Source organism: Quercus suber, unplaced genomic scaffold, assembly GCF_002906115.3.
Source record: "Quercus suber isolate HL8 unplaced genomic scaffold, Cork oak 2.0 scaffold_113, whole genome shotgun sequence".
NCBI classification, from domain to species: domain Eukaryota; kingdom Viridiplantae; phylum Streptophyta; class Magnoliopsida; order Fagales; family Fagaceae; genus Quercus; species Quercus suber.
The window spans coordinates 1,320,406-1,347,099 of NW_027069578.1; the positions used below are offsets into that span (position 1 = coordinate 1,320,406).

General features: G+C 36.6%; 1 protein-coding gene across 1 annotated transcript; it reads right to left on the minus strand.

Moving 5' to 3' along the window:
- Positions 1-210: 210 nt before the first annotated feature.
- Positions 211-3,204, minus strand: LOC112005646 (probable leucine-rich repeat receptor-like protein kinase At1g35710). The gene is made up of 2 exons (XM_065775503.1): positions 911-3,204; positions 211-608 (listed from the first exon to the last, which is right to left on the minus strand). The coding sequence occupies exons 1-2, from the start codon at positions 3,168-3,170 to the stop codon at positions 211-213; spliced, it is 2,658 nt and encodes an 885-aa protein (XP_065631575.1). The 5' UTR covers positions 3,171-3,204.
- Between the last annotated feature and the right edge of the window lie 23,490 nt (positions 3,205-26,694).

The window sequence follows — 26,694 nt, forward strand, 5'->3', positions numbered from 1 at the left end:
CCACAATGTGTATGAGGATTTTAGATGTGTCGCATTAGATAAGTGGTAAGGACATACATTTTATGATGAAAAATACAAGCTATAATTGTAAAGATTAACAGATATACCATACCGAATTACATGATTTTTTTACAGCTTATTTTAGTACACAACATTTTCTTTTCATATAAGTTCTTCAAGCAATTGACACTAAACTTAGCAATAAGCACTTCATGATTGAGTATCAATATCTCCAACCATAAAATTTTCTTCGTTCTTCAACTGCCATAGTGAAACCGCATGTAAGGGCTTGGCTATTGGTTTCTTACGAGAAAGAAATTCTTGGGACACCCAATTCATTGTTGGCCGAGACTTTGGTTTGGTGCATAAGCATGCAAATGCTATAGTTGCAACAAAGAAAATATCCCGTGCAACTATTCGATTTGGAGGTGGCAGGCGCTGGTCTAATATTTCATTTAACATCATGTTTCGAGAAGATGATGATGACGATGACGATGATAATGTAGTCAAGAGTTCTCCTGGATGTATTCCCATTAATATTTCTAATGCCACCACACCAAAACTATAGACATCACATTTTTCAGTAAACATCATAGTATACGCCAATTCTGCATAGGAAGAAATAAAAGAAAAAAAATGCTATTAAAAATGTAATATCTTTGTTCTTTCTTTTGTTTTATATATTTTTTTATAAGTTTTCTTCATGGAAAGGTTGGTCAAAACTTGTCATTGCACAAAAATTACATGGTGGAAGTGATTGCTTGATACCGTGCATGATTCAGTTCTTTTAACAAAAAATAAGGTAACCAAACTAGCATGATTATTTGAAATGCCTCACATAGCTAACCTTTTAAAATAATATGTTGGAAAATGGGAGAGATATAAGATATAGTATGAAAAAACAATTCACCTGGAGCAATATAACCATAAGTCCCAGCAACTAAAGTTTGATTGGAGGAGTTAGGATCAAGAAGTCTAGCTGTACCAAAATCAGAGACAAATGCCTGCTCCAACTTAGAGTTCAATAAAATGTTATTGCTACTTATATCTCGATGAACAATTATTGGGATACAATCATGATGCATGTAAGATATGGCATGTGCTATGTCTTTGATGATGTTCACCCTCTTTGTCCAATCCAATTCCACAGCTTCAACATCATTATTTAGCACACAAAATAAGCTTCCCCTTTCCATGTATTCATAGATCAAAACCATGCATCGTTTATGCAAACAGTAACCATGAAGTTTCACAATGTTCCGATGTCGAATTTCTGTCAACATTTTAACCTCGTTCCTGAAACTCTTGTCAACAGTTGGGTCCTCAGCCTCTAAGCGATTAAGTTTTTTCAAGGCAACCACTTTGCCGCTAGGCAACTGTGCTTTGTAAACACTGCCATAACCACCAGTTCCAATACAATATCTAATGTCAAAGTCCTCTGTGGCTTGAATGATGTCTTCAAATGCAATATTGCCATCATAATTCCATATTGAGAACAAGTTTCCATTTTTTGTTCCCTTTAACTCAGCGTGTGTTTTCATTGGAAGTACAAGATTCTTGACCCGACATTGAGAGTGGAGAAAATACCCAAAAAGCTGTAAAAGGGTAAAAAATGAAAAAGAAATAAAGAAAACGATGAGGGGAACCAATTTTTTTTTTTTGAAGCTCGGGTGTTCATCTTTCTCTCTACCACCTTCGGACACCGGTATTTTGCCAAAAATGGTGGGTTGGTGCAACCTAGCATCTTCCATGCGAGACACAATATTTTCAAGAGCAAGAGGTGGAGTCGAAGGGGAAATTAAAGATGGAGATGGGCATTGAGCAAAACCTTTGATGTCACTACACAAATCATTGTTGCCGATAAATACTTCAAATCCATAATTTTTGAAAATAATTGGGACTCGACCCTCCAATGAATTATATGACAGGTTAAATTCACGCATCCTAATTAAAGAAATGGGAACATTGCCTGTGAGGTTATTGTAGCTGAGATCAATCTTAATTGGGGCATAAAGGTCCTTGACCCAAGAGGGAACACTTCCATTTAAATAGTTATGGCTTAAAGACAAGAATTTTATCAAAAAGCAATTAGCTAGTTCTGTGGGGATGGGACCACTGATCATATTCCAATTAAGGTTCAAAGTTTCCAACTTTGTTAAGTGACCTATTGACAAAGGGATTTGGCCAACAAGGTTGTTGTTATTGAGGTACAAGTATCTCAAATTCTTCATATTTCCTATTTGCAAGGGAATGGAACCATTAATTTTGTTGAAATCAAGAAATAAAAAGACCAATCTAGTTAGATGGCCTAGATATGAAGGGATCATACCTATAAGCATGTTATTATCGAGGAACAAGCCATTCAAATTCTTCATGTTGCCAATTTTTTGGGGAATGAAACCGTTGATTTGATTTGAACTAAGAGATAGAGAGACTAAATTGGTCAGATGACCTAGTGATGAAGGGATCGGACCAGTGAGCTTGTTTTGTCTTAGGTCCAAATTTAACAGATTCTTTAGCAGTCCAATTTCTGACACTATAGAACCGTTAATCTCATTGAAGGACAAATTCAGATCGGAAAGATTGGTTAAAAGGCCAAGAGTTGAAGGGATCGGTCCAGTGAATTTGTTATGACTCAGATTTAATTCAAGAAGATTCTTGAAATTTCCGAATTCTCTGGGGATGGAACCAGTAATTCCATTGAAAGAAATGTCAAATTTCACTAATTTGGCGAGGTTTGCAAGTGAAAGAGGCAACTGACCTGTAAGATAATTGTGGGACAGATTAAGGTGGGTGAGCTTCGAAAGGGAACCTATCTCAAATGGGATGCTCCCCAGAATTTGATTATTACCAAGGCTAAGACGGACTAAATTTGGAAAGGAAGAGAAGTTAAATTTCCTAAACTTATCTCCAAGATAGATCTTACCAGCTATGTCAATCTCTGTGATGCTTCCACCAAAGTTGCATTTAATTCCTGGCCAGTCGCAATGACTTGAGGTATAGTTGGAAGAGCCACTCCACCACCCACTCTCCATCAGGGCTTGCACTTCTTGTTTTAGCGAGGAAGATTTAAATGTTGCCACAGAACCAGCTGCAATAACTATAGTTGGGACATTCATGAAGATACAAAGAACTACTATCAGAATGGAAATAGAGACAGAGGGAGCCATGTTGAAGTTTTTGGTTGATGAATGCAAGGGAAAATGGTCGATATATTGTTATATTTATGATTCAACACACTTCAATAACTTAGACACAGCTAGAAAATGAGTTGTGAGTTGTGAGTAAATGAATTTTCTTTTGACTTTATAATGATGCAAACGTGAATGTGGAAATGTTGCCTTGTTGAACCCAATTGAAGCGCAGAAAAGTTCCTTGCAATCAAAACGATGGCTTTCACATTTTGGATGTCTTGGAAATTTCTATGAAGCTTGCACTTCCAAATTCCAAGTCAGGAGTCGTTACCAACAATCTTAATGTGAACACTGTTAAAAGTTCCACATGAGGTACACACGGTCCCTCGGCCTTTAAGTGCTCGTAGTCACGAATAAAAACAAATCCACTCTAAGAATGAATATTCCATCTTGCTTCTTCACTTCTCTTTCTCGACTTAACTTTCAAGTGTGAAAGCTCAAATAGTGCAAAACACTAATAATTGTTTAGAGCCCCAATTTTAAACTAGTGACTAAATTGCTTTTATTATACTTAATTAAGTGCAGCATAAGAGTAAATGAAACGGAATAAACTAAAACTACTCTCTAGTGCATAAACATAAACAATAAACAATAAATGTAAAGCACAAATAGTAAGGAAAGAGAGATGTAAACACAAGATAACATCAAGATGTGTTATCGAAAAGGAAACCGAAGCGTAATCTACTCACTGTACTTGAACTTTCTAAATTTAAGCTCCTAACAGATTTCACCGAGTCTTATCTTCACTAGTTATCTGAATCCCGCAATTAGCTCCAAATTGCATCCGCCAATCAATGATTTCTTCCAATACTTCCCACATGCACCAAAATTTCTTTCAAAACTCAGATTGAATGAGGTAAGCGTTTAGGCTAAGAACCTCTCAAAGATTTGTAATTGGAGAGGTAGGAGTAGAGGAAGACTAAGAGGAATTATGTAGAAAATTGTGGGTTTACAATCTCTAACTCTCAAGTGCATTTCTAGGATTTTCTTGCTGAAAGTCTCCTTATAATTTCGTGAGTAATGTAGGCTTATATAGTGTGGGTAAAGAAGTGAGGAAAGCACATTTAAAAAACAACCAAACAGAGAGTTTTGTGGGTCACTCACGACTTGGTCCAATTGTGAAATGTCTCCTGGCACTTAACTATTCAGCTTCTAGCATATGCTTCTCACGTGGCATTTCGAGGTTGTCCACTCGCAAGCTAGTTGCGAACTTCACTGTTCGTCACAAATCTTCACCAAACTCTCACACTCAACCCTTACATTAAATCCCACAAACATACAGAGAAAAGATTGACAAAAATACAATAAAATTTGACACGGAATTAAAGCCAACAAAACATAGTTGAAAATCACAACTTTACAAAGTATATCTAAATAGGCAAATGGTTGGATTTGCTTGAGTCCATTTTAGCTTGGGTCAATTCAAGTTAGCCTCCATTTTAGCATTTTTCTTAAGAAATGCTATCTACACAATATTTTTACATTACTTTTACAATAAATCCTAAACGGTAGGTTGTTACTGGTTGTTATTGGTGGGCAAAAAAGAAAATTCAATTGTAGGTTTAAATTAAAATTTATAACAATTTACTGCTTATAATTTGTTGTTAAAATATTGTGAATATAACACTTCTCATAATTATTAGATATTACATGTTAAAGTTAGTTTCTACTATTTGAAACTCGTGATATTAATCAACATTACAAGTAAATTAGAAAATATGCTTCAAAGGGAACCAAGGCCACAATAACAATTATTCAACAAATAATAATAATAAAAGGTCACAATAACAATTGATGTTGCCAGGAGTAGGGATATTGTTAGAATTATGTGGTTGGATAATTAAATTTATAATTTTCCAATAGTTTGAGCTTTTGAGGGCAATTGATAATTTAACATAGTATCAATATAAAAAGTCTTGAGTTTAAAATCCTACATGTTGGGGCTCACTTATTAAAAGCTCCACAATCACAAACAAGTTAACAAATAGAGTTTCTCTGTCGCTAGCGAAAGTTGGGTTCTCCCACTTCTCCTAGGCTGTAGAAGGTGCCGTCCCTCATTGTAGGAGTCTTGGTTCCTTAGAGTAACAAGTTTACTCTAAGGCTTTGGTGGTTTCTTCTTTTGTGGGTTTTTGGGAAACACACTATTGCTTTTTTCTTTTCTTTGAATGGAAGACCTCACTCGGCAATGGACGGGTTTGTCTCTCTCAAATCGAGAGGGACCAAAGTTTCGTCTAAACAATGACCTAGCTACTCCAGAGTTCTTCCTTGCAGCAAAATTTTTTACAAAGAGAGCCCTCAATCCTGATGCTATTGCTGCCACCTTCAAGCCACTTTGGAGGGCCAAGAATGGTTTTAAGGTCAAAAACCTTGGAAATCACTTTGTCCTCTTCACTTTCGATAACAAAAATACCATAGAAAATATTTTGGCCAATGAGCCATGGAGTTTCGATAAGCATCTTGTAGGGTTGCAACAGTATGATGGTGTGAGTGTTGTTAAAAATATGACCTTTAATCTCACCCCGTTTTGGGTCCAAGTCCACGGAATTCCAGTCAGATTCATGAACAAAGCAGTTGCAGAGGGGATTTGCGAAACTGTGGGACAAGTCTGTTGCTCTACAAAAACACCAACGGAGGAATGTGGGAGTTTTATGCGTGTTAGAGTTCTTGTAGATGTCTCCCAACCTTTGTGCCGTGGAAGGGTGCTTACTATGGATGATAATAGAGAATTTTGGGTTTCTTTCAAATATGAAAGACTCCCTAACCTTTGTTACTGGTGTGGCTGTCTCACCCACTCTGACAGGGACTGCGAACGGTGGATAGACAGTGAAGGTACACTGGATGATTCAGAAAAGGGGTATGGGGCATGGTTGAGAGCTCCCCCATTTACTGGTTCACGACGGGGAGTTGTTTCAGTTCCGGGGTTGTATGAAAAAAAGGAGGGCAACAACTTTGGCAGGAATATTCCGGCGAACGAGACCACGGCGCCGGTGACAGGAGATACACCGCTGCACAGTGAGCCCATGCATCCTCACAAGGAAAGTACCAGCGATGAAATTGCCTCAAATTCAATAATGAGAGATACTTTCCATACTGAGAAGCAAACGGTCCACTCCACATCAACCATCCTGGATTTGGTGCAACAGTTAAGTCCACAAGATCTTTTTGAAAAGCAAATAGAAGATATTGATCGTGAGTTAGGGAAATTCGAATTACCTAATGTGGCTGACCATGAAAAAAATCTGCCAGGTAATACTTCCACTCATTTAAGTCCAATTACTACTCCTATTTCCATGCACACTAATCACTCGCAGATACCTAAGCCAACACCGTCAACTCCTATTATGATGGATGAGAATTTAAAGCACAATAATTCTCCAGAAGATACGGCCCCACTTTCCACTTGGAAACGTATTCCCAGAGTTGACAAATCAGTGAGTAATAACCAGACAGCATTGGTGGGTCTGAAACGTACTGGCAGTTACATGAGTCACTCTGAATTACCAAACAAAAAATTTGTGGTTTCTCAGAATGATGCAGACAAAATCCAGATATTGGCGGAGGCTGGTTCCCAGCCCTGCCAGAAGCAATGAGTTTGTTAGTATGGAACTGTCGCGGGCTTGGGAACCTGCGTACAGAAGATTAGCTTGCAGAATTGGTGCGGGCAAAAGATCCCTCTGTTCTGTTTATAGCCGAAACATGGACAGATAAAGCAAGGCTAGAGATAGTACAAAGAAGAATTCAGCTCAAGAATCTTTTTGAAGTTCCACGTAGAAATAAAGCAAGTGGTTTAGCTATTTTTTGGAAGGAAGATTTTAACCTGGAAATTGAGACCTTTTCCAACTATCATATTGATACTACAATCAACAAGAACAAGGATGATGAGTGGAGGTTTACTGGTTTCTATGGGGAGCCAGATACACAACTAAGACATGAAGCTTCGGCAAAGCTCTGCAGCCTAAGACAGCATGGGACTGCTCCATGGTTATGTGCGGGCGATTTCAATGAAATCACTCGTCAATCTGAAAAACAAGGAGGAAGGTCTAGGCCACACAACCAAATGCAAGCCTTTCGAGACGTTTTGGATGAATGCGGCTTCATGGACTTGGGTTTTGAAGGATTTCCCTTTACGTGGCATAAACACATGGATGGTTACACAATCTGGGAGCGCCTAGACCGTTTAGTAGCCACCAATGACTGGGTCTCTATGTTCCCTGGCACTAAAGTGTTTCACTTGGATGTCACAACTTCAGACCACAAACCTTTATGGATTGCTCCTGAAGGTATGAACTGCTGCCTCCAAAAACCCTTCCGTTTTGAGCAAATGTGGTTGACAGACAATGGATGCACTGAAACGGTTGAAGCTATTTGGTGTGAATCATCTATGAAGCCGTGGGATACAAAGGTGATAAAGAAGATAGATAAGTGTGGGATTGAGTTGGCCCAGTGGAGCAAACAACATTTTGGCAATGTTCGAAAGGAGTTAGAGAAAAAAAGAAAAGAACTCCGGGAGGCAGAAAGAAGGGCACTTCGAACTGGGGATTCAAGGCATATGAGGGGTCTGGAAAAAGAGGTGAATCTGTTGCTGGATAAGGAAGCTAAAATGTGGGCCCAAAGGTCCAAGGTTATGTGGCTCAAGGACGGTGATCGCAATACTAAGTTCTTCCATAGTAGAGCTTCCCAACGCCGTCGCCGAAACTACATTACAAAAATCCATGATAACTCTGGTAGATTGTGTACACGGCCTTCCCAAGTGATTGACATCATTACAAATTTCTATCAACAGCTCTTTACCACGTGTGGCCCTGGTAGTTTTGAGGAAGTTATTGACACCATACCTCGAGTTGTATCTCCTCAGATGAATGCCACGCTTAGTGCAGATTTTACAATCACTGAAGTGGAAGTGGCAATGCGGCAAATGGCACCCTTAAAAGCCCCCGGCCCGGATGGTATGCCCCCCTTATTTTATCAAAACTATTGGTCTCTGATTGGCTCTGATGTTTCTACCTCTATATTGCATTATCTTAATACTGGAGTTTTACCTCCAGCTTTAGGCCACTCTTTCACTACTTTAATCCCCAAAGTGAAAAACCCAGAGTATGTGACAGAATTTCGCCCTATAAGTTTATGCAATGTTCTTTATAGAATTTTTTCAAAGGTGCTCACTAACCGTTTGAAAATTATTATGCCTCAGATTATTTCTGAACACCAAAGTGCTTTTATATCTGATCGTTTGATTTCAGATAATATTTTGGTGGCCTTTGAGACTTTGCATTATTTGAGAAATCACAATAAAGGAAAATCTGGGTATATGGCTCTAAAGCTCGACATGAGGAAGGCTTATGACAGGGTGGAATGGATATGGAGAAGGTATTGGAAAAGATGGGTTTCCAAGAAAGATGGATCAAGCTTATGATGGCTTGCATCACCACAGCCTCATATTCTATTTTGATCAATGGAGAACCACAGGGTCATATCACCCCTACAAGAGGTCTAAGACAAGGCGACCCCCTCTCCCCTTATTTATTCCTCATGTGTACGGAAGGTTTGCATGGTTTGATAAATGATAGCCTAATTTTTTGCAGGGCAAAGGAGAGTGATTGTCAAGCTCTCTTGGACATCCTAGCCAAATATGAACTTGCATCTGGACAACAGATTAATAGAGCAAAGACCAATCTATTTTTTAGCAAGTCCACTCCGGAAGATATGCAAACAACCATAAAGAATTTGCTTGGAGTAGCAGTGATTAAACAATATGAGAAGTATTTGGGACTTCCCTCGCTTGTGGGGCGAAACAAAAAAGAAAGCTTTGCTCATATTAAACAACAGGTGTGGAAGCGGTTGCAAGGATGGGAAGCAAAATTACTTTCTCAAGCCGGAAGGGAAATCTTAATTAAAGCTGTAGCACAAGCCCTCCCCACTTATACTATGTCTTGTTTCAAGTTACCGGTTACACTTTGCCATGATCTTGAATCTATGATATGCAAATTTTTTTGGGGTCAAAGGGGTGAGAGTAGAAAAATTCACTGGGTAAAATGGTTTGATTTATGTAAACCTAAATCTCAGGGAGGCATGGGATTTAAGGACCTCTCAAATTTTAATGATGCACTCTTGGCTAAACAAACATGGAGGCTACTCCATGATACTAACTCGCTGTTTTACAGGGTGTTTAAAGCCAAGTTCTTCCCTAATTCATCAGTCATGGAAGCCACAACTCCGGCTAATGCTTCCTATGCTTGGAGGAGTTTAATGTATGGAAGGGAAGTCATCAAGAGAGGTGGAGTTTGGAGAATCGGGTTGGGGAAATCAATCCATATTTGGGGTGATAATTGGCTGCCTACAAGGAATAGAGCGAAGATTTTTTCTCCTATGGGGCCAGGGAGTGACACAGCCATGGTTTGTGAGCTCATAGATCCAGTGAACAGGACTTGGAAAGCTGAAGTAATTGACAAAATATTTCTTGAATGTGAGGCAGCAGTTATAAAGAACATACCACTGTGTAAGACCATTCAAGATGATGTTCTAATCTGGCCTTTCAATCCAGACGGGGAATATTCGGTTAAGTCCGGATATAGGTTCTTGCAGGAGGAAGCTTTGAGATGTCATGCCGGTCAGTCTGAACCTGATGCTTTGCAGCCCCTATGGAACAAGATTTGGGGCCTCAAAGTGCCTAATAAAATCAAACACTTAGTATGGAAGGCATGCAAAAATTCCCTTCCTACTAAGGTGAATCTGGTGCGACGTAAAGTGGTCACTGATGTGCTGTGTGATAGGTGCAAGCAGGCGCCTGAAGATGTTGTCCATGCACTTTATGGCTGCCCGACCCTTGATGACTTATGGAAGCACACAAAATGGAAAAATGGTGCACTTAACCATTTCACAGCGTTCCTTGATCTCTTTGATTTTATTCTTGCAGGTGGCAGCGACGTGGAGCTATTTGCGGCAATTACTTGGAATCTTTGGAATCGCTGAAATAACTTGAGGCTGGGAAAACCAACAATCTCTCTTGATAAGGTGCTGGAGCACTCTCGGGAGCAGCCATTAGAGTCCCACTTCAGCACCTCAATCATTAACAATCGCAGACAACAGCCAGCCACAGCGTGGACTGCACCAGACCAGCATTGGGCTAAAGTGAATTTCGATGGTGCCACGTTTGCCGGAGACAACAAAGCAGGACTAGGAGTTGTAGTCCGGAATGACGCAGGCATTGTTATGGCATCCCTAACACAGCTAATTCCCTTACCAACTTCAGTTATCGAAGTAGAAGTAATGGCAGCAAGGAGGGCTTTGGAACTTGCTTTGGACTGTGGCTTTCAGCGCATAGTCTTGGAAGGAGACTCTGAGGTTCTATACAAAGCTTTGCAGCAGGGGAATAGAAGCCTAGCACACTATGGCCACCTCATAACAGATATACAGTTTCTTATTTCACACTTCAACGCTTTTAAACTATCTGTTGTGCGTAGACATTGTAATAAGCTTGCTCATGCTTTAGCACGTCGAGCAATAATCCCACCTTCTATGTCCGTCTGGATGGAAAATGTACCACCAGACTTATTACATGTACTCCAGGCTGATTTCAATAGCCTTCTTTAATAATATGCACCGACTTCTTTCTCAAAAAAAAAAAAATGGGAGTTATGTAGCTCTAGCTTTTAGGGCCATCGGTAACTTAACAAATATTAAGCTACAAGTGAAAAACTGAAAAAGATTAGTCCAGTATAAATGCATCTTGGAATTTTTTTTTTTTTTTGGTTGGATTTTCCTCCTAATGCAATTGAGGTGAAACATTTCTACATTGCACTGTCCTTGGATGACTATTTCTGCAGCAACGCGTAGTACATTTTGTTAAAATATTTATGTGAGAATAGTGAGGCTAGTAGTTTTTTTTGGTAAGTAATGTAGTTAGTTAATGTTAGAATTCCTACATTGGATAATTACACTCTAGTTAGTGGACATATAATATAATTAGATCAAAATCTATAGATTTAGACTTTTAGGTTTAGTGTTTTCCTTATATATATTAGAGAATATAGTTGAAAATTGAAAATCGATTGAGAATTAAAAATCTGATAAGTGACCGAGTAGATTAATTGGTGCTCTCATTCTCATATGGCAAAAACTTCATGTTGCCACGTCAACGTGCAGGAAGAAGTCATGATCCTCTGCTTTTTCAGTGTAGACTAGCGACTTATCAAGGAAGAGGACCATCCATGGAAATGCAATGAGGACCAAATCAAGTCAAGATACTGTTACTGTCAAATAAATTTTCCGCGTCTGTATTTTTCTCTGAAAGATTTTTGTATTATTCATAGACCCACTATTGAATGGGTCTTTTTGCATAGATTGACTCCCGTCAATACAGGTTTAAAATATACTAGTCTCATTACATGCGCTTTGCGTGAGGCCTTTTTTTTTTTTTTTTTTTTAATTTTTAATTTTTTATAGTGTTATAATTTTTCATTTATTCCAATTTGAGGATTATACATTTTTTCATTAATATTACGCATTTAAAACTACTAATACGGCCAGGAGTGTCATGAGACTAGTTTCAAAAAATGAACAAATATTACATGTTTATTTTGTAGCAAAAAAAAAATTAAAAAAAACCTTGTGTAAATTTTATTTTGAGAATTTAATTTATAAGTGGATAAAGCAATTTGAAAATTAACAAAAAGAATTAGGATAGCAATTGCACTTGATCTCAATCCGAATGAAACCATTAAAATAATTTCCACCTAGACCTAATTCAAGAAGTTTCTTTATATTTCCCAATACTATGGGAATGGAACCACCGAGATGATTAGAAGAAATGTCAAATCAATATATATATAAAAGCAGAGACCTCATGTGAGAGTGCATGAAGTCCCGCCACGTGGCACTCTAATATTGCATTTAACTTTTTTTACCTTTTTTCATTAAGTTTTTTTTACTGTTATCCAATAAATCATAATAACTTATTTTTACTATTATATAAATTTAACATTTTTAATCTCTTTTTATTAAGTTTTTTTTTTACTGTTACTCAATAGATCATAGTAACTTATTGCATTTAACATTTTTTACCTTTTTCATTAAGTTTTTTTTACTATTATCTAATAAATCATAGTAACCTATTTTTACTATTTTATAAATTTAGCATTTTTTTACCTCATTTTATTAATTTTTTTTTTTTTTTACTGTTATCCAATAGATCATAGTAACTCATTTTTACTATTATATTGATATGGGTTGTTCTTGACAATTAGACCAATTAGACCAAAAGTTATTCACTATAAAATTGATTACCTTTTAAAAGTAGACCAAACCTTATGAAAAACTCAAGTCCAATTCTTACCTTATATATTATGACCCAAGTTTGACCATTCCCACGTGTAAATCAAAGCAAAAACTCTTACCCTCTTACAAATTCTCTTCTTCCTCCCCCACGTATAGATGATATTTCTAAAAAATCTCATTCTCATGAAATATCTCTTCATTTTTCCCTAATTTCAATTCAATATGCTTTTGTCTATTAATAATATTCTATGCAATTTATGCAGACAAATTCTCTGTCATCGAACAGTGCAACAAAAATATATATAAATCTTGAGATCCCTGAAGTTGTTGAAATAATTGGTAAGTGCATATTTCTAAAATTTATAATAACAAAAAAGTCTAATAAAGAGCATATACTATCTCACAAAATGCCATTAACTTAATATTTTCTTTAAAAAAATTCAATGATAGGAATGGTAAAAAACATGATCCTATACAAGAAATACCAAAAATACATGCAAAACAATTTTCATAGAAGGATTTATCTTTAAATAATATGAAGACAATAGTAAAGATAAAATGCATTGAATGAGATCCTTCGAAAAAGGTTTATTAATTATTTCAAATTATACTCATCATTTATGTATAAAAATAATAATAGATCATATTATTTACATTAAAAAAAATACATATTAATTTCAAAGTTCATTGCAAGATTTGAACTGCTAGGGTATTGCAATAATAAGTAACATTGATACAGCAATGAGTTGGTATTACATTTTGTGCGTACTTTGTGAAAGGAATGTCAAATTACAATCAAAATCATTTTGGTGTGCAAAATGTAAAACAAAAATAAATCTTTCTATCCCAAAGTTAGAGGTACTCACATTAACTACATACTCTCCAAATATTTATAATATATTTATCTCACTATAACTACTATATATATACAATTGTAAACTACTTTAGATACAAGATTCAAATTGAAGTTTTTAATGCAACTAACAAAACAAAGTTTGTGATATTTGATCGAGATGCCGAGAAATCCTAAATAAATCTACAAGATCGAGATCTTGCTGAAAAATAAACTAAGGTACAACTTATTTAAATTATTATAAAAATATTGATATTGGAGATGGAATATCCCGTTATTTGAAAAAAAAAATAGGAAAAAAAATGGATTTCTCTACTTCATTTGAATGAACTCAATCTAAAATATGGTTTTGAAAACTATATAGTTGCTAAGATTTTTGATGCGCCTTCAAATGATAAAAAGGTATGGAAGAAAAAAAAACACAATTCAACATGCTATGTTAATTCTTTTTCCTGCACTATTAGCATGTTAATTCTTTTTCCTGCACTATTCCAAAATTAACAAAAATAAAAAATTTACAAAAAACTGTCACATCATTGAAATTTAATATAAATGCAAATACCTATGAAAATCTTAGTGACAAAGTCTAAACTTTGTAAGATCTAATCAAGAATCTCTCGATGCCAATTCATTAGTAATTAACACAAATGATTCAACAAAAGGATAAAATGATGAAAGCTCAAAAATTGAACAAATATGGACGGACTAAATTTCAAATGTTGAAGATGGAGAAACTGATAATGACAACAAGCGTCACCATACCACAATAACAAAGCATTGAAGAAAAAAAATTCATAATAAAGCTTTTTATTACATCACATAATAAAAATCAATAATATAGAATAAATTAATATGCTTTTATCAACTTTTATTATACAATATTACTCAAAGTTGTTTTCATTATTGCTCATTACTTGAACAAAATAATTATAATAGATATATGTATGCAATTTATAATTGTTACTTTTATCATGTGAGAGTGCATGAGGTCCCGCCACGTGGCACTCTAATATTGCATTTAACTTTTTTTACCTTTTTTCATTAAGTTTTTTTTACTGTTACCCAATAAATCATAATAACTTATTTTTACTATTATATAAATTTAACATTTTTAATCTCTTTTTATTAAGTTTTTTTTTTTTACTGTTACTCAATAGATCATAGTAACTTATTGCATTTAACATTTTTTACCTTTTTCATTAAGTTTTTTTTACTATTATCTAATAAATCATAGTAACCTATTTTTACTATTTTATAAATTTAGCATTTTTTTACCTCTTTTTATTAATTTTTTTTTTACTGTTATCCAATAGATCATAGTAACTCATTTTTACTATTATATTGATATGGGTTGTTCTTGACAATTAGACCAATTAGACCAAAAGTTATTCACTATAAAATTGATTACCTTTTAAAAGTAGACCAAACCTTATGAAAAACTCAGGTCCAATTCTTACCTTATATATTATGACCCAAGTTTGACCATTCCCACGTGTAAATCAAAGCAAAAACTCTTACCCTCTTACAAATTCTCTTCTTCCTCCCCCACGTATAGATGATATTTCTAGAAAATCTCATTCTCATGAAATATCTCTTCATTTTTCCCTAATTTCAATTCAATATGCTTTTGTCTATTAATAATATTCTATGCAATTTATGCAGACAAATTCTCTGTCATCGAACAGTGCAACAAAAATATATATAAATCTTGAGATCCCTCAAGTTGTTGAAATAATTGGTAAGTGCATATTTCTAAAATTTATAATAACAAAAAAGTCTAATAAAGAGCATATACTATCTCACAAAATGCCATTAACTTAATATTTTCTTTAAAAAAATTCAATGATAGGAATGGTAAAAAACATGATCCTATACAAGAAATACCAAAAATACATGCAAAACAATTTTCATAGAAGGATTTATCTTTAAATAATATGAAGACAATAGTAAAGATAAAATGCATTGAATGAGATCCTTCGAAAAAGGTTTATTAATTATTTCAAATTATACTCATCATTCATGTATAAAAATAATAATAGATCATATTATTTACATTAAAAAAAATACATATTAATTTCAAAGTTCATTGCAAGATTTGAAATGCTAGGGTATTGCAATAATAAGTAACATTGATACAGCAATGAGTTGGTATTACATTTTGTGCGTACTTTGTGAAAGGAATGTCAAATTACAATCAAAATCATTTTGGTGTGCAAAATGTAAAACAAAAATAAATCTTTCTATCCCAAAGTTAGAGGTACTCACATTAACTACATACTCTCCAAATATTTATAATATATTTATCTCACTATAACTACTATATATATACAATTGTAAACTACTTTAGATACAAGATTCAAATTGAAGTTTTTAATGCAACTAACAAAACAAAGTTTGTGATATTTGATCGAGATGCCGAGAAATCCTAAATAAATCTACAAGATCGAGATCTTGCTGAAAAATAAACTAAGGTACAACTTATTTAAATTATTATAAAAATATTGATATTGGAGATGGAATATCACGTTATTTGAAAAAAAAAATAGGAAAAAAAATGGATTTCTCTACTTCATTTGAATGAACTCAATCTAAAATATGGTTTTGAAAACTATATAGTTGCTAAGATTTTTGATGCGCCTTCAAATGATAAAAAGGTATGGAAGAAAAAAAAACACAATTCAACATGCTATGTTAATTCTTTTTCCTGCACTATTAGCATGTTAATTCTTTTTCCTGCACTATTCCAAAATTAACAAAAATAAAAAATTTACAAAAAACTGTCACATCATTGAAATTTAATATAAATGCAAATACCTATGAAAATCTTAGTGACAAAGTCTAAACTTTGTAAGATCTAATCAAGAATCTCTCGGTGCCAATTCATTAGTAATTAACACAAATGATTCAACAAAAGGATAAAATGATGAAAGCTCAAAAATTGAACAAATATGGACGGACTAAATTTCAAATGTTGAAGATGGAGAAACTGATAATGACAACAAGCGTCACCATACCACAATAACAAAGCATTGAAGAAAAAAAATTCATAATAAAGCTTTTTGTTACATCACATAATAAAAATCAATAATATAGAATAAATTAATATGCTTTTATCAACTTTTATTATACAATATTACTCAAAGTTGTTTTCATTATTGCTCATTACTTGAACAAAATAATTATAATAGATATATGTATGCAATTTATAATTGTTACTTTTTATGATGAACTCATTACTAACAAAATTTTATAATAAATATGCTATAATATATGCATAATATTTTCCAAAAACAAATTTACATAAAACATTATAGCATTATCCGTTCATCGCACGGGAAACTTACTAGTGTCAGTAATTGAGTGAGGTTTGCAAGTGAAAGAGATAACGCACCAGTTAAATTATTTGTATCTAGATCCAGTTCAAGAAGATTCTTTAAATTTCCCAATGAAAGAGGTAACTCACCTGTGAGATAATTATGGGATAGATCAAGGTGGGTGAGCTTCGAAAGGGTGCCTATCTCAACTGGGATGCTCCCCCGAAGCCCATAATAAGAAACATTAAGACGGACTAAATTTGGGAAAGAAGAGAAGTTGAGTTTACTGAACTCATCTCCCTCATCTCCCAGATGGAACACCGAATCGACCCTAGCCATGTCAATCTCTATGGCGCTTCTACCATCATTGCATTTGATTCCAAACCACACGCAATGATTTAAGGACGTATCGGTAGACTCACCACTCCACCACCCATTCTCCAAGAGAGCCTTCCCTTCAAGCGCTGATGAATTATATGCTGCCATAGAGCCAGTTGCAATATCCATAGTTGTGGAGTGCATCAAGATATAAAGAATCCATAATGCTACTATCAGAATGGAAACGGAAACAGATGGAGCCATGTTTGAGTGTATGATTGGTTGATGAGTGCGATGCAAAGGGTGGTTGATTGTTAGAGTATCCACATTGGTGGAGTCATAAATTTAGCAATATGGCTCCACAAAAAATCTACTTTATCTATCTTACCTTCTCACTTTACAAAACATCCAACATTAGTAGTTTTATTTTAGTTTTCAACATAATAAAATAATATAAATAACACAATAAAATAATATATCCACTACTAACGAGTAGCATATAAATGGTCGTCCGTACTTGCAAACCGTCTATAATAATGACGAGTAAGAGTATGGATGAGTGTAAGTGCATTAATTCCAAATTGCATTCAATGATTAAGTGATAAATAAGTGTGAAACTGTTACTACCATCCAGTAATGTGTATTTAAATGACCATTACGGACAATAAAAGGCTGGGATTAAGTGGTCATCATTGAGCCATAACTCTTCCAGCTGTAGTACAACGTTACACAAATCATTTATTCACACAAAGGCTATATAAAGCTAATAAAGCTAGGTAAATGATTCATACAAACACATATACACACAGATTGCTCTACAGATTACTTATTTTCTAAAGAGCCTAAGCTAATTGAGGCATCGGAGGGTCCTTAGCAAGCCCCAAACCAGTGCCATTATCCACTTAATGTTTTCTCTTGCACAGGATCTCCAGGTAGTCCATCGTACTTACAAGGAATATATCAACAAGGTGAAATCTTGCTTTATCAGTTTGACACTGTCTGTGGGAATCGACCATAAGCCGTCGAATTCACTGTTGATTTAGTTCCATAGAACCAATGGACCCAACCACTATTGCACCACTAGATCTGGTGGTAATGGCTTAACAAATTCAAGCACAGATAGCTAATGTGCAAGAATTGATGAAACAAAATAAAGACTTGAAACGGAAAGCACGTCCAAAGGGCATGAGTATGTCACAGTCTCGGCGTAATCACAACAACAATGATGATGAAGCCTATAGCCTAGGAAATATTAGAAGAGAGATTTCAGAACACACTGCGCGCAGTCAACTTGTGGCAGTGATCAAATGATGAAGAACATGAGGAAGGAGTTAGACGAAGTCAAAAATGCCATGAAGGGTAAGAAAGTAGTAAACCTTGATGGCATGATCAAAAGGACGAACTCACCCTTCACTACCAGTGTTTTGGAGTGCCCCTTGCCTCCCAAATTTCGTCTCCCTTAGTTGGAAGTTTATAATGGCACTAAGGATCCCTTGGATCACATAAGCCTCCAGCAGACCCCAGATGAATTCATTTGCAGGACATTTCTAGCAACCCCTAGGGGAGCAGCAAGGGTGTGGTTTAGTAAGCTACCCGCGGCATCTATTGAAAATTTTGACTGTTGAGCAACTCCTTTGTCCGTTATTTCATTAGGGGCCAACGCCATAAGAGGCCCACCTTCTATCTATTAATTGTGAAGTAGCAAGAAAGGGAAACCCTAAGAGAGTATGTAAAGCGTTTCAACAAAGCAGTACTGGAAATTGATGAAGTAGATGATCAGGTGATAATGACGACCTTCCAAGCAGGGTTGAACAATCTTGACCTTGTCTTCTTTTTAGGGAAGATTCCTCCAACTTCAATGACATATCTGTTGTTCAAAGAAAATACATGAATGGAGAAGATGCACTGACTGCAAAGGGATTGATGGGTAAGTGAAAAAAGGAAGAAAGTGCTGAGTCCCAGGGCAAGAAGAGGGATCACAAAGATAATCTCATAGAAGCCAAGGCCAGCAAAAGTGGTCTAGAGACATCATCAAAGAAAAAGTTGAATTTCACTCCTTTGTTGATGCCCGTGGACAAAATCCTCATGTAGATAAAGGATGACCTTGCACTGAAATGGCCTAAACCATTAAGCCCGTTCTCAAAATGGAGAGATACAAAGAAATACTGCCGCTTCCACAAGGATCGTGGTCATTATATCGATGAGTGTTGAGATTTGAAAGAACAAATAGAGAAGTTGATCCAGAGGGGAAAACTTCAAAAGTTTGTCAAGAAAGATTAACAGGTCCGCCAGCGGATGGAAGAGAAGTCTATCGATGACCATAACGAAAAAGATTGGGACAATCCCAAGCAGATCGTGGGAGAAATAAGGATGATCACTGAAGAACTGATTGTTGGGGGATTATACAAGTCCCTGAGAAAGGTAGTCAAAAGGTAAGTAAACAATGTTCATATCAAACACCAAATAGCAAAACATCATTGTACCGAGAATGAAAACATTGTTTTTTCAGAGTGAGATGTGAACGGATCAAGCAACCACACGGTGACCCTCTTATCATTATGCTAACCATTGAAGAGTACAACACCCGAAGAGTGTTGGTGGACAACAGAAGCTTGGCAGATGTAATGTACATGACGGCTTTCCAACAAATGAAGTTGGATCCAAAATGCCTCAGACCCTTTGGATCCTTGTTGGTCAGTTTCAGTGGAGACTGTGTTTATCCAAAGGGCATCATTTCATTGCAGATTATAGCAGAGACTTACCCCGCTCAGGTGATAAGGAAGGTAGACTGATCGTCAATTGCCCTTCATCTTATTATGTGATTCTTGGATGACCAACCCTTAACCGCCTTAAGGCTACAACTTCCACATAATACTTGAAAGTAAAATTCCCAACCCTCCATGGGATTGGAGAAATCTGTGAGACCAACTTTTAGCCGGTGAATATTACTAAGCAGTCCTGGCATCTAGAGAGAATCACACCTGGATGGTAGGGGAGGAACCACCCAAGACCATGGAGGAAGTGAAAAACATAGAGCTGGTGGAAGGAGACCTATCCAAAACTACCAAGGTAGGAAGGGAGCTTCAACAATCCTTAAAAGATAAGCTAGTGAAGTTTTTGAAAAAGAACTTGGATGTCTTTGCATGGAGCCATGAAGATATGCCAAGGATTGACGAACAAGTAATAGAGTGTTGAGGGTCATTTTTTTTTGAAATAGGCAGAAGGCAGCCTAACTCAGAAATACAGGTAGCAGAGAAGCGACAGACTAAGTAAAACCATTAGGCCCAAGTGGCAGGAATAATGGATCACAGGCCCTTAATATAAACGAATGGGTCTTGAGGAAGTAAGTGGGCCTAAAAGGCTTGGAAAGAGAGAAAACAACACCCATGGGTAGTATGTGGTATGGAAAAGTGAGAATGGGCCGCGACAGGCCCAAAGCAATGTAAACAAAGAAAGTAGGGGATAATGACAAGCCCATGAACCCCAAGGATGAGAATGAGGAAATTGGGCTAGGGAAGCCCAATTAAGTTAGTAAAAGCCTATGGGATGCAGAGCTAGTAAATGGACCGAGGAAGTCCAAAGGAAGTAAATGGGCCGGAAAGGCCCAAGGGAAAAGAAAGGGACACTAGAGCCCATAAGTGAGAACACCAGTGGCTATATTGAGCCACTGGGGGAAAGAAAGGAACGGCAGGCCTGAAAAGAGGCCCAGCAGGAACAAATTGCCGCGGTAGGAAATGCCGAGTGACGTGGTAGGAAGCCAAGGCAATTAAAGAATTGGGTTGAAGAGAACGCAAAGCCCAGTACTCGGTAAAGCCCAGACCCTATGAGAGCGGGAAATCAGAGTAGCAACTCGTGAAAAGCTAGAAACGAACGGCAGGCAATACAGGCAAAGTCTCCAATCCACGGCAGATGCATGAACAGCAGGCAAATTTCAGACATATGCACGCGCAAGGCCCATGCATCACCAGCTTGTACTCAGCCAATACGGGATATGGTGGGGTCATGGGTCAGAGGTAAAAGGGAATGGTTTGGAGGTGGGGAGAGGGGAAGACCTATTTTGAGGTTCCTGCTCAAGCTCTTTTGGGGGATACGTCCTGCTGGGATGACATACCACCCAAAATATGCAAGGCTGAGTTGGAACCAATAGGTGCATGCCATGAGGGATAGAGAGAGAGAAACATTACCACGGCGGGAAGAGGTGCCACGGCAGACTAACAAACAAAATAGTTGTCTTTATCTGTAACAAGGGAACTCGCAGACGGAATAGTGATGGTCGGCAAGTACGCCCACACCAGACAAAGGTGGTTAAGGGGTAGAATAGTAAAATCTGGTCACGGTAGGCACTATAAGAAGGAAGTCTCTGCCATGTACAGAAACAACAACAACGAGGGCAATACAACACAACGTAAAGAAAAAGACTCTGAGACATACTTAGGAAAACAAGGGAAGCACAATACTAAAAACTACAATTGTGGAAATCACTAAGGAAATACTAAAAAGGAGAGAAAGACAGAGAGCAAAGAGCAAGTGTTAGTGGCATGCACCGATAGGTCCCTTCCCTTCTCTCCCTCTCAAATCCCTACTCTCTTCTATAATTGTCCTGGGCATTGTCCATTCAAGTCCGCCTCCCTCAAACCCATTAATTTCCATAGTAGGAATTCTTTTCCTTGGAGGTTAATCGTGTTGAGAAGAGGCGTTCTTCCTCCTTGACCCTGCTCCCGCGGGCCGAACTGGACTTATTTCCTTTATTTGTTGATTAATCTTTATTACCATTTGCCCTTACTATTTTATTTGTCAAAAATTGTTAATATTATTGTGATTGTGGATCATTTGGTCATTCACTATCAAAAGAACTATCTGGTCATTCCAGAATACATTGTTCAGTTTTTATCAATTATGTCTGTCTGCCACAAGCTTCTCTAAAACAGCTCTGCCTGCCACAAGCACTCTCTTGGCAAGCGAGGCCTAGTTTGTGCACAAGCCGGCCAAGTTGAGTTTCAGTTGGACCGGTCTCGACTCCCACAACCCAGAACACTTGGGCCTACAACCACAAAGTGGCAGCCCAGCCCAACACGGTAAAAAGGGCCCCAACATAGAGCATAGTCTCAATGTCGACCCAACAAAGAAGCCCGTTCAACAGAAGAGACAAGTACTTGCCCCAGAGCGAAACAAAGCAGTTATGGAAGAGGTGGAAAAGCTTTTAGCCGCCGAATTTATTTGAGAGGTTTACTACCCCGAATGGCTTACCAATGTTGTCATGGTAAAAAAGTCCAATGGAAAGTTGAGAATGTGTATAGACTTCACAGACTTAAACAATGCATGCCCTAAAGATAGTTTTCCCCTTCCCAGAATTGACCAGCTTGTTGATTCAACAACTGGTCATGAATTGCTAACTTTCATAGATGCTTTATCAGGTTATAACCAGATCCTAATGAAGAAGGAAGATCAGGAGAAAACTGCGTTTGTCACTAGCCAGGGCCTATATTGCTATAAAGTCATGCCGTTCATCACTAGAACCTCATAATGCAATTGCGTCCTTGTTGGATTACTAATAGTGGAATTGCTGCGAAGTTTGCAATTTTTTTTTCTTCTTTTTTTTAAAGAATCTGAATAGTGTAATCGGCAAATGGTTTAATTGCCACGATTTATTTCTGACAATTTATCAAAGGTTCCATATGAGGTCCTTAGATTAGTGGAATTAGTAATTGATGTAATGGTTATGATTTGTTTCTAACACTTCATTAAAGGTTTCATATGAGTTCCTTAATTAGATTAATTAGTGGAATCAGTAAATGGTGTAATAGCCATGATTTACTTCTAAAACTTTATAAAACGTTAGGTCCTTAATTAGATTAGTGGAAACAGAAAATGGTGCATAGCACTACAATTTAATAAAGGTTCCAACTTTTAGCACTAAACGGATAACTTCAAATGATTATTATTATTACTAATTGATAATTTTGTATCTTCTCCCTTAATGGGATGCCAAAATACTAATTAACTTTGTATATTAGTCTTAAGTTATTATAAGATAAGTCAAATATTCTCTAGTATATAAACTCTACATTAGGCTCATTGTAAAAAGTATTGCTTATATTAATACCATATGTAGTCATTAAGGATTTTCTTATTGTTGACGAAGGTCATTAGACCGAACTATGTAAACCTTTATATATGCTATATCTTTCATACTTTTGCTTATCATTCAATTATCTCACACAATCACACAACTTTAAGACGTGGAGTCTGTGTCATAAAGTGCAAAAATGATGCCATACCTGTAAATCTCAGTTACGCTTCCTCCATCATTGCATGTAATATACCAACCCACTTACAATGACTAGGTAAGAAACATTAGCCTTCGCTTCTAGATAGTGACACAGATCCAGCTTCAATAACCTTATTTGTGGAATTGTACAAGCCCATTTACTATATGCTTGGGCGGCGATTCAATTAAGGACCTGTAAAGGAAGGGGAAAAACCCATGCAAATGCAATGAGGACCAAACTCACCTAGCCCCAATCATGGGTTAGCTACTTAGCTCATATAAACTTCAAGTCAAGATCCTATTACAATCAAAGAAATATTGCTCTCTGGAAGATTTTTGGATTTTTCATCGTGTCATCATCTCCCTATCAAAGCAAACTAATTTTCCATTGCATGGGTCCCTTTGCATAGATCGACTCCAGTCAATACGGCCATCAGTTCTTGCATTTTTGTGGTTATTGGCAATTACGTGTGGAATAAGTTGGTTTTTTTGAACAGTGGTTTAAAATAAGTGGAAAAGAAGAAGGAATTGTTAATTTTTGCTTGAAGTTTATAATAGCTAACCCAAGTTTGGGGCAAGGTGTGATTGGTCAAAAGCGAAGAAGATTGAATTGATTAAGAATGTCAAAAATTATATAATCAAGGTTGTTGGATACACTATTCAAGCTTTAATTGAAGTTAAATATAATGGTGACTCCATAAACTACAATTCCAAGATTTAATTGATTTATTCAAAACCATATTGTTTTGAGGTAATGTGACATTTAACGGTTGCCTCATTCATGAATAGGGGTGGAAGGGCCTTTTTGCAAACACTATGCAATGTTAGGGGTGTAAATCCAAAATTTTGAAAAATTAAAAAAAAAAAATCAAATTTCACGAATTTAAGAGAGTAAATTGCAATTTAGCCTAGCCAAATTGACAAATCCACTTAAAAGTGTAACTTTTTATTTAGTTTGACCAAATTCACAAATCATATAATCTAAAGAAGTCCTTCAAAAGCTAAAATAAACAAAATTTCATAAAAAATAAACAAACTAAAGTTAATGTTTAACTATGAGTCACAGGCAACCTGTGCAAGTATTGAACTCATTACTACCACCCTCCATCTTATTTTTACAAGGACTTTGTAATAAAGTCTCTTGATTGCTTATATAGTTATATGTTCATTCAAGAATAGAATTCACTTAGTTATTGTTTAACTATTTCAGCAATGTCAAAGAGGTTGAGTATCCCAAGTGATAAGAGTTTATTAATCTTTTCCATCCATGAAAGAGCAAAAGACACATTTTAAGTTCAAATGCATATGTATGGATGATACTTGATTATTAAGTAGGGTAAATTACAAATTACACCCCTAAATTTTGGGGGTGTTTAGATTTTACCACTTGAAGTTTCAGAATTTGGATTTTACCTTCTAAAGTTTGGGGTGTTTGGATTTTACAACCTAACATTTTAGAATTTGAATTTTACTTCTTAAATTTTACGGGTGTTTGGATTTCACTCGCTAAAGTTTTGGAGTGTTTGGATTTTACACCCTGAAGTTTCAAAATTTGGAGTGTAAAATCCAAACACTTCTAAATTTTAAGGGGTAAAATCCAAATTAAGAAAAGTCAGGTCTAAAATTCAAACACCCCAAACTTCAAGAGGTAAAATCTAAATTTTGAAATTTCAGGGTGTAAAATCTAAACACTCTCAAACTTTAAGGGTGTAATTTGAAAAATTCTTCAACCATTTAATTCAACTTAATTTAAATGCACTGAAATCATCCATTCATATTCTTAACTAAACCATATTAGGCATTGTTGAGGGTCATTTTTGTAAAATACAAATAGAAGGAAGGAAGCCTAACCCAGCAACACAGGCAGCAAATAGAAATGGCAAGCGTAGAATAAAACCATTAAGCCCAAGCGGCAGGAATAATGAGTCATAGGTCCATAAAATAAATAAATGGGCCTTGAGGAAGCAAGTGGGCTCGAAAGGCCCAGAAAGAGAGAATAACAAACCCATGGGCAGTGTATGATGTGAAAAAATAAGAATGGGTCACAGCAGATTTAAAGTAATGTAAGCAAAGAGAGTAGGAGATTGTTGACAGGCCCACAAACCCTAAGGATGAGTATGAAGTAATTGGGCTGGGGAAGCCCAATGAAGAAAGTAAAAGCCCATGAGAACACAAAGTTAGGAAAAGGGCCGAGGAAGCCCAAAACAAGTAAATGGGCCAAGGATGCCCAAAACAAGTAAATGGCCTGAGGATGCCCAAGGGGACGCAGAAGCCCCTAAGTAAGAAAGTCCATGGCCATGCAAAGCCATTTGGGGAAGAAAGTAAATGGCAGGTCTAAAAGAGCACCAGCAGGACCAAGTCATTACAGCAAGAATGACAGAATAGTATCGCAGGACATGATGGCAATCAAGAAATGGGCTAAGAAAAATGTGAAACCTAGTATCAAATGAAGCCCAGCCCTTAAAGGGAATAGTGAATTATAAAACGGCCCACATAAAAGAACGAAGAGGTGCGGCAGACTAAGCAAACAAAACTCCAAACTGCGGTAAACGCATGAGCAGCAGGCAGATTTTGGACATACATGAAAGGGAAGCACGCGCAAGGCCCAGACACCACCGGCCTATACCCAGCCAATATGGGACGTGGTGGGGCCATGGGTCAGAGGTAAGAGGTAAAGGAGATATGGTTTAGTGGTGGGGAGAGGGGAAAAGACCTATTCTGTGGTTCTTGCCCAAGCCCTTTTGAGAGGTATGTCTTGCTGGGATGATAGACTGCCTAAAAGAGGCAAGGTTGAGGGGGGAACCGTTGGGTGCATGCATTAGGGAGAGAGAAAGAAAGCATTTACGCCGTGGCAGGAAAGGGTGCCATGGCGGACTAACAAACGACACAAACCTACCTTTGTCTGGCGAGGGTAAGTGGTACACAGACGAACTCTTTGGTGGTCGGCAAGTATGCCCAGACCAGATAAAGGCGGTTAAGGGGTAAAGTGGTAAAATCTGGTCACGGCAGGCCTTATAAAAGGACCTTTGCTGTGCCCTGTAGAGGGATCAAAAAATAGAGGTATTACGAAGTAAAAAGAAAACAAAAGGAAAACAAGGGAAAGAAAAAAAGATAAGAGAGAAAACAGAAAACAAAGAAAGATAATATAATGGCATGCACCAGTAGGTCGATTTCCCTCTCTCCCCCTTTAAATCCTACTCTCTTCCACAGCGTAAGGAGGATTCTTTTTTAGGCATTAATCATTTAGGTCCGGTTCCCTCAAACCCATTAATCCCCAAGGCAGGATCTTTCTTGGGAGATTATTTGCATTGAGAGGAGGCATTCTCCCCTTTTTGGTTTTGCTTTTGCGGACAGAACTTAAACTTGATTTTTATACTCATTCTTGATTAATTCATATTATCTTCTTTCTCCTTTACTTTATTCGTAAAAGACATTGTTATGACTGTAATTGTGTTTCATAAGTAGGGATTACTT